The sequence below is a fragment of the Perognathus longimembris genome, chromosome 12 (genome assembly GCF_023159225.1).
Source record: "Perognathus longimembris pacificus isolate PPM17 chromosome 12, ASM2315922v1, whole genome shotgun sequence".
NCBI classification, from domain to species: domain Eukaryota; kingdom Metazoa; phylum Chordata; class Mammalia; order Rodentia; family Heteromyidae; genus Perognathus; species Perognathus longimembris.
The window spans coordinates 49,751,960-49,761,633 of NC_063172.1; the positions used below are offsets into that span (position 1 = coordinate 49,751,960).

Below are 9,674 nucleotides of genomic sequence, written 5' to 3' on the forward strand. Positions count from 1 at the left end.
ATTTTGAAAGCAGTTCCCAAGCATAGAATCTCTAAAAGATAGAAAAGATAATTCTAAGTTGAGTCTGTTTGTGAAATGTGATTTCATTCATTAATTTATTCCTATCCCTGTGAGGCATTAATGTGCCAGCACCTTGCATGTGGAGAGAAATAGACTACTCACCAGCTCACACACTATATGACTGAGCATGTTGAGTACATGTTGCCATTTGTGTTACAAAGAAGTGGATGTGAGAAAGTTGAGGGCAAATTTTTAGCAGTAAAAGACATTATCCTAATTCTTAAAATTACACATCTTATCATATGTTATTACATTAGGATGTGTTATAATAGTTATAAGAGAACCAAGTTGAGTTCCAGTGGCTTGCTTCTGTAATCCTAGCTACTCAAGAAGCTGGGATCCCCAGGGGATCATGATTTGAGGCCAGCCCAGGAGAAATGTCATTGAGGGTCCATGTCCAGTTAGCCAGTAAAACACTGGCTTCAGGAGAATTCACAGTCTGAATTCAAGCCCCAGCACTGGCACACACAAAAAATAAAAGGAAGAATATCGATTACTTTATTATTAAATGCTAACCATGAGCCAGCTGCAGTTCAAAGTGCTTTTCATGAACTAATTTCACTTATTATGAGTTAATTAATTACACATATTAATTACTTGTACATCTGTATGCCATCACTCATGCATGTGTATTATTACATAGAACTGAAGTAGATTTGTAGTTGAGATAGTAGTTAACCCTAATAAGATAATGTATGTATTTATGTATTACCAAATAGACTAGAAAAAGCAAATGTTTTAACTTAATCCCCTCCTTTGGTCAGTACAAATCAAATCTGTTTTATGGCTCTCTAAGAACATCATGCTATTAGAGATTTAAGTGTTTGCGGTAGCTGGCCTACCATTGGCAAGGACTGAGCCTATTGTGACCATGCTATGATTTATTGCTGATTTTTGGCTCTCGGCTTTCTTTACTTTTCTGGGAAGGGCTTCTGCTCAGTCATGACGGCATGGTGTGGGCTACTGTGAAGTACACTATTGGTTACTAAGCCTAAGATGTGCTTTCAGATTTATATGTCTTATTGACATGGTCATATGTTATGTTTGACATATGAATGTTCATTCATCCTTTCATCTCGCCTTAACAATCTAATGAGCTACTTCCTTTAATCCCCATCTTTTCCACAGCCTCCTCATTTTGTCCTGCAGGAGGTCGCCCTTCAACACATTGGCTAGGCAGTTAACCAGTCCCCTGCTGACATTAGTGGAATTTAGTAGTCCTGCAATATCACGGAACTGCAGACCAGCAGCAAACAGTGGACTTTTTTATTTTTGTTTTTGGACAAAGTGGGTTTGAAAAACTCACCTACATGCATTTAATGTAAAATATTTTAAGACATATGAGATTTTATTAAGTAAATTGTATGACTAGTTGCAGGGATTTGTCCTTTCAAGGAAAAAAAATCTTTATAGACTCTCTAGGTAGCAGAATGTACAAGTATTGGAAAAAAAATTTTTTTTTTTTTGCCAGTCCCAGGGCTTGGACTCAGAGCCTGAGCACTGTCCCTGGCTTCCTTTTTTTTTTTTTTTTTTTTTCTCAAGGCTAGCAGTATACCACTTGAGCCACATATATAGAAAACGGCCAGAAGTGGCACTGTAGCTCAGGTGGCAGAGTGCTAGCCTTGAGCAAAAAGAAGCCAGGGACAGTGCTCAAGGCCAAGGACTGGCAATCAATCAAATAAATAAATTTAAATTTAAAAATGGAGTACAAGAGCTGGGAGGAAGAGTGGACTTCTGTGCTAGAGCATTTTCCTATCATTTGCAAGGATCTAGGTTCAATCAGCATGAATAAATGAATGAGTGAATAAGTAAGTCTTCCTCCAGTTCAGTGTTATTAAGTCCATATGCAGACTATTCATTTTGGCTTAAGGAGAGAGCCAGGAAAGAGGGGAGTGTACTGTGGCCTTTTTCTCTGCTCCTCTTTGACAATTTGTGGTGAAGAGAATGTTTGGTCTGGTCCTGAGACTCTTTTCCACACCCTACCTGTTTCATGCTCTTACTCCTCTAATCTTGGGAGACTTGGAGCTCCTAAGTTGGGGGAGTTGGAGAGCAGGGGAAAATGACACCTTTAACCTGGTGTTCTCAATGTTGATTTCCTCATTGGTGATACCCAAGATTTCCCCAGCTCCCTCTGACCCTGAAGGGTAGCCATATTTCCTTGGGGCTTTGCCAGTGCAGCATGCCCTTGATTCACTGTGTTGCTGGTGTTACTTGGTTGATCCTAGTAGCTCCTTGGCTTCTGCCAAGATTCTCTTTCCTTCCCTACAGGACCACAGAGATGGGAGAACATGTCTTCTTCCATCACTTAGTTTTTTTTAAGGTACATTTCATACCTAGAATCCCTTCAACATAATCTCAGATATCAGTGTTTGCATATACTTCCAAAGTGTCATGGATATACCTCAAACTGAGAGGGGACTGCAGGCTCATTCAAACCTTCTTCCTGTGAACAAAACGTGTCAGCCTTGTGTAGCCATTCCCACCCTTTTCTCCCCCTCCCACTGGATAAACTTTATTCCTCACATGCTGACAACCCTTCCCCTGACTCTGTCCCTCCTTCCTACATATTCTTTGTGTGGACTAGTTGTGCTGACTCTTCTAGGGCATGAGGTAAGGCCTAGCCCTACATATTGGCAGCTCTCTGGAATTCCTTTGTGATTGGTTATTGGTCTTGATATCAGATCTAGACAATAGGAAATATCTTATCCGGATGTGTTTCCTTCTTAAAGGAAAAAAGCCCTGAAGCACAAGCAGATTAGAGGCTACTTTTGTTCTTGTAGAAGTCTATTAGCTGCCCAGCGCCAGTGGCTCTTGCCTGTCATCCTAGCTACTCAGGAGGCTGAGAGCTGAGGATCACAGTTCAAAGCCAGCCTGGGCAGAAAAGTCCATGAGACTCTTATCTCCAATTAACCTCCAGAAAACCAGAAGTGGTGCTGTGGCTCTAAGTGGTAGAAAGCTAGCCTTTAGCCGAAGACCTCAGGGACAGATCCCAGGCCCGGAGTTCAAGCCCCATGACTGACCAAAAAAAAGTCTATAAGCTTCATCTAGAGCTGGTAGGTTCCTTCCAACGCCTCCCCAGCCATGTCTAGTTTTACTAATGTCAAAAGTGGCAATATAATAGCTCTACTCCATGCAACATGTTGGCAAAATGGGCAAAACAACAAGAAGCTCACACCTGAAAACTTTTAAGTTTCTGGGTAATCCCCTCGTAATTCTCTCCTTTATACTCTACCAGTCATCTGGCTAGTCATAGCTCTAAGGGATCCTGGGGAATTTTCTATTCTGAGCATCCAAAAGCTGAGTGGCAACAGTGCTGTGATGTCTTTGGCGCTTTACACCTTTACATTTATCTTTCGTGTAGGCATTACATATGTACACTAAGATTGAATATCCACAGAACACAGTATAGTACAGGTTTGTGCAGGCTGTGAATTAAATACAGTTAGGAGAAAGTTATATCTTCTAGCATTGGAATCTGAACCACTGATGGAAACAGTTTGAAGCTTATCTTTTTGACTGGAATTGTCTTGTTATATTTTTAACTGTTCTTGTTTTCATTTCTCTGGAAGAAAGAAGAGAGGTGTAATTAGCCAGCTGATGTAGAATTGTGTTCATTATCACTCTGTTCAGGAGAGTGGTATGGAATGGGTAGTGCACATTTTGTTAAGTCTTAAAAAAAGATTAGCAAGGTACTGATGGCTCATGTCTGTAATGCTAGCTACTCAGGAGGCTAAGATCTGAGGACTTTAGTTTGAAGTCAAGCTGGGCAGGAAGTACAATCTTCAGTTAAAAAGTTGTATGTGGAGTGTGATTCATGTGTTAAAGTGCTAGCCTTGAGAATAAGAGCTCAGGGACAGTGCCCAGGCCCTGAGTTCAAACCCCAGCACTGGCAAACACACACACACACACACACATACACACACATACACATACACACAGATCATATTTTATAATAGTACTTTATAGGCATAATGCTTTATGCCTATAAAGTTCTTCCAAACTGAAGCTATTAAAGTATCATCATTTATTAGCTTTTGCTTAAACTTATTAATGTGATGTTTGATTTTTTTCTTTTCTCATCATACCTTGCTGATGCTTACTTAGTAAAGAATTCCACATTCTTGAGTAAAGAATTCCACATTCATATACTTTGTCCTCTAGTATACTCAGGAGATAGAATACAATGAATTAGAACTGTTGTCAAGTCTTTTCTCTAAGGTTAAACTGGAAATTTTATAACAAAATCTTTATTGTAATTCCCACCCCCTTCCTGGAGTTTTTATTGTACTTGTGAAACAGGCCTTTTATATTGACTTAATTTGTGCTCTAAATAGTATTTTATATATTCCCAAGAAGAAATTTACCTACTTCTAGAGAATATGGTGGCCATTCTTAACCACCATACTGGCTTAAAAAGCCATTATGTTAAAACTCATACTGTAATTTTCAGTCAAGCCCACATTATATGTGACAAAATTGGTATATTACATACTCTAATACAAGTAAATAGAATAAAATATCATAAGAAATTTAAAAAATTTTTAATTCCTTCCTCACAAATTCAAATATTTTTATTTAGGCCTTTATTGTAAATCTACACATATTTAACAAACCGAGTTATAAATAATAAAGCCAGTTTTTCTTTTCATGATATGATTAGTAGAAATTTCATATTCTATTTTCTAGGCACATTTATCACAAAACAATGTTAACTTGTTAGTTTATAATTTTAAACTACTGACAGAATTTTTTGGAAGTAGATAAATGGAAGACTGGGAGTTTTCTTAGTGAGAAGATAGACTTCTCCTCTCTGACCCTGTTAGGCCAGACTTGGATCAGGTGTCTGACATGAGGTTTTAGAAATGGTCAATTGTATTCTACTAAAAGAAAAATAATACCTTGATCATCTTATTTTGGTCTGTATTTTGCAAATCGATTTAATTTGATTATAAGGTCAAAACTCAAAGCAAACATAATATAGTGACATATATTCAGTGATGATTTGTAGGGACTTTAATGTACAAGCAGATGACTGTTGGTACTAAGTAAGTAGCAGCCACATTCACATAGTTAAGACGAGTGAAAACTCAGGGTGGTAAAGTTCCAGTAGGATCAAGTGAACTTTCACTCATGCTTATACCTGCTTGACTCCTTTATATATTATGCAACATGAAAAACTAGAGCTTAAAAATAGGTCTAACAGGGCTGGGGACATGGCCTAGTGGCAAGAGAGCTTGCCTCGTATACATGAGGCCCTGGGTTCGATTCCCCAGCACCACATATACAGAAAATGGCCAGAAGTGGCGCTGTGGCTCAAGTGGCAGAGTGCTAACCTTGAGCAAAAGGAAACCAGGGACAGTGCTCAGGCCCTGAGTCCAAGGCCCAGGACTGGCCAAAAAAAATAATAAAATAAAATAGGTCTAACAGTTATCTGTGAATCTTTTCTACCTAGTTACAGTAAATAGCATTTCTTCAACTCTTCCAGTACTTCAAAAAGACTTAAAACAGAATTAATAGATTTTCCATAGGTACTGGAGGGTTCCTACAAGGTTTGAAATATTTGAATGGTGCCTTACAGAAAGCATTTGGAAATTTCTTAAAAATCAATTCCCTTTGCAAAAGGACCTCTTGCATCTGGCTCCCTTTCAATAATGGTGTTCAGCAGATTGCGTGTGTTCTATTATAGGTTCACTACTGTGATAGACAAAGTGGCAAAGAATGTGTGACCTGTCTGACCCTAGCCCCTGTGCAGATGACTTTCCTTGCTATTGGAAGCTCCATTGAAGCCAGCCATGACCAGGTATAATATGCCACTGCCATTTTGCTGCATTATGGCCCAGCTGAGAAACCATGTATGTGGAAGCTAATGTACACACACACACACACACACACACACACACACAGCGCTTTGCTTTCCTTGATGCCTTATCCACAAACACCATTTGTTAGACTTTTGAAAAATCAAAATTACTTGTTTTGGGAATCAAAAGTCTTAGGAGAGTCAAATTCTTTTAGATGTCTTGGTTTGCCCTTTATTATTAATTTAAGTAGAGAGTTCTCTTATAAGGAGGAAATGCCCTGCAGGCTATTCTTATCTTTAATAATTATACCTAAGAAGCACAGTCAACAGAACAATGAAGATAGATTGAATCCCCTGGTTCTGCTGAAAAGTGTTGTGTTATTTATAAAATAACCATGTGAACTTTCAGAACCATAACTTTGTTCCATAGTTTGAGGTATTAAAACCAACTTCTAGTATCGTCATTTTTAGTTTTAAATTTTACTTTCGAAAAAAGCTGAAAACGTGAAACTATATTGTTTCTTAATAAACACATTCCTTTGATTGTTTGGATAGCTGTTTGGGATTATGTCCTGTTTATAAGATAAGACATATTTTCAATTAAAGTTCTCATCACATTAGACTAAACTAATGATGTAGGTCATAGAATTTCTAGTTTGGAGCCAAAGAAAATAGACATATACAGTTTACTCTATGACTAACCAGCTATGCTTTCTAAATAACCATATTCAGAACAGTCATAACTCATCTCATATCCATTTCTCAATAATTCAAATGCTTCTAATAGTCTTCAGGCATTCTTTTCCCTTCCAAATAGTACCTCTTGCATGAAGAGAATAAAAGAATATAGTAGTGTATATTTTCAGGACTAGGTGTAGTGGCTCACACCTCTGATTCCAGCCACTTGGGAGGCAGAGATCAGTGATACTGTGTCCAGAGCAAGCAAGATCCCCATTTCAACAAATTGGCTAGGCATGGCAATGCCTACTTGAAATCTCAGCTACTGCAGCATGCCTCGCTGGGATTACAAATCAAAGGCTGCCCCCTAGCAAAAATACAAGACCCTAATTGCAAAAAACTAAAGTAAGAAGATCTGGGAGTGTGGCTCAAGTACCTAGCAAGCTCTAGGCCCTGAGTTCAAATCCGAGTACTACAAAAGATGAATCTTTTCAAACCCATAATTTATCATGGTCCAATTCAAACAAGACATATGTGAACATTTTTTTAATTGTAGAGGTGATGTACAGAGGGCTATAGTTACATAAGTCAGGTAATAAGTAAATTTCTTTTGAACAGTGTCACCTCCTAGGTGAACATTTTTTTTTTAAGGATACATCCTTCCAGCCCACATGTCTCTGACATTGTGACTTTGTAACGATCATTTGTGATTGGTGTAGAGATTTTGTAGTGTTGAGGAAAGAACAACTAATTGGTTTTCAGAAGAAAAAAAATCTCAGTCTTAGGAACTAATCATGGTGTGAGTCTGACACAGTTACCTGGCTAGATTCCGCCATTTCCCTCTGACTTGGTTTCCTAGTGTGTTCAGCAAGACGTTGGGAAGAAGCTGGTAAAGCCATGCTAGTACTGTCATTTTATAATTCTGCAGCCGATCCTATTCTCAAATGATCCTAAAACCAGCAGAAATAGCATGTTGATCTAGAAAACGGCTAGAGATTATGTTTCTCGGGATTTTATTACACTAATGTGTGCCTTACCCTCAGAAGGCATTACTGTAGAGATCTGAGACACATGTCTTAAAGCAGTTAATAAGTAGTAATATGATTCTAGCCACATACTATGTGCAGAGTAACAGCATCAGATGTGTGCTTCCTGCTCTCATGGAACTTGTAGGCGAGCAAATGCATGTGTAGAGTTAGAGCCAACACTCCCATTGTTTTCTCACTACACTCATGGTAAAAACAAACAGCCAAACCAATGTGGAATCCCTTCCTTGAAAGGTCTCTTCTGAGGAAGAGCCGAGAAGTGCAAGTGTGTCAGCAGCTGCACATGTCAAAAGGCCATCCTCCTAGCAGAGGTAGCCTGGTGTAGGAAATGAGCACCGGAAGGGCATGGAGATGGGTCCCACTGAGTGGTGCCATGAACTAGCTGCCGAGCCTTGTCTCTTTATCACTTTGGGAACTCAGTAGAGGGTGTAGATTTGTGCCACATCTATCTGCCAGGGGACTCAAAGTCCAGAGCGACCGCTAGCCCCTGTGGCATTTTCACAAGTTAGAAAAAAAATGCCTCTTCCTCAGGCACTTTACTGTCCTTCAGTGGTGACTTTTCATAACAATAAGTTTGTAATAGCTACAGGAGAGTGATATTTCCAAAATGTCTTCTGCTATGTTGATCTGGAATATGGGTTTTTATGTCATGCTAACCAAATCGATATTTTCATGTGAAAGCAAATATAACAAGGTTGTAGAAAACAAAGTTGTACAGAATTCTGAGATAAAAAAGAAAGTTTCAAGAGATGTGTTGATACTGGTTAAGCCCTGGTGCCACTCAAGTCAGCATGCTGTGCACTGCACGCCACTGCTGGGAGCTTCAGAAGTGCACTCAGGAGTGTGAGCTCCTCTTTTATTCTTGGATAATTCAGTTCCCTAAAGAAAGTAGACATGGAGTGAACCTTCCCTCCATGTCCCTTCTTCATGGTGCATCAGAACCTGTTCTGCATCATGCCTCCTCTGCACCAGCAGGGTAAACACCTCATAAGGTGGAGAAGATGGATACTAAATGCTTTTTCAACAACTACTTTGTATAGCCTAATAAACGGGAAAACATGTTAAAGAAGGGAGAGGTATAATAATTAAAATGATGAGTTCTTAGTCCATTTGAGTCAGTGCAATTGAGCAAATAGATTTGGAATAAGAATATATATGTATATATAATTTATAAGTAGTTTTCTGATTAAGCTCAGATGGTTCTTGCCTATCCAGAAATTGAAGCTGAGAAGTACAAGTGTGCTCTCACTTTGGGCCTTTTAAGTTTATCTTCTGTCTGTAACTTCGTCTATCTGTAACTCTAGGAATCAGTGACTCAGAGACTGAATGCATTCTTTCAGGTGCCTTCACAGACTGTGTTAAAGAGTAACGAAAATTTCTCTGGCAAAGTAAAATACAGGCATACAAAATGGGCAGGGGCGAAGATTCAACACTGTGTATGTACTGAAGGTGTCTAGACTTAGGGAGTCCTTAATTTTCCACCTGTCCCAATCACATCTTCTCCTCCAATCTCCCTGTCTTTTCCTGACTTGCCCTGGTAAATGCCCCATGTTGCTCCGGTTGCTCGGGTCATTGTGAAGCTCGGGTCATTGTGAAGCCACCATTGTCTCCTGTCTCCCAGCATGCTACTCCCAGTCCCAGCAGCTCGTCCTTGAACTACCTCTGGTCTGATCATATTTTACCACTACTAGTATTGCCATTTTACTTAGTTATCATCATTTAAAAATTATTTTATTTTTATTTTTTGTTGGTTATGGGGCTTGAGCTCAGGGCCTGGGCACTTTCCGTAGCTCTTTTTGCTCAAGACTAGTGCTCTCCCACTTTGAGCCACAGGCCGTTTCCATCACCATCCTTTTTAACCCAGGTGACTGCATTAGCCTCTAAACTAGTTTCCATCTTTTTCTACTTCTGTTCTACCATAGTCTGCATTTCATAAAATAGCTAAAATTATAATTTTAGTTAATCAGACCACATCACTCAATTGCTGAAGGCCTTTAGTGACTTCGTATCGTGCACAATGTAAAAATGCAACATTTCTGGTATTTTACACAGGCCACTTTCATTTCTCCAAGCTCAGCTCCTGTCTTTTT

General features: G+C 39.1%; 1 protein-coding gene across 9 annotated transcripts in view; it reads left to right on the forward strand.

Annotated features, from left to right (window-relative positions):
- The window catches only part of Stau2 (staufen double-stranded RNA binding protein 2), a 262,522-nt gene that overhangs the window by 165,023 nt on the left and 87,825 nt on the right, over positions 1 to 9,674 (forward strand). For 8 of the 9 annotated variants that reach the window (XM_048358488.1, XM_048358487.1, XM_048358484.1 and 5 more), the window contains one exon: positions 5,747 to 5,860. The exons of the other annotated variant lie outside the window; for it this stretch is intronic. In XM_048358488.1, the coding sequence (XP_048214445.1) occupies positions 5,747 to 5,860 (114 nt within the window). The remainder of the gene's footprint in view (positions 1 to 5,746; positions 5,861 to 9,674) is intronic. 9 annotated transcript variants of the gene reach the window in all.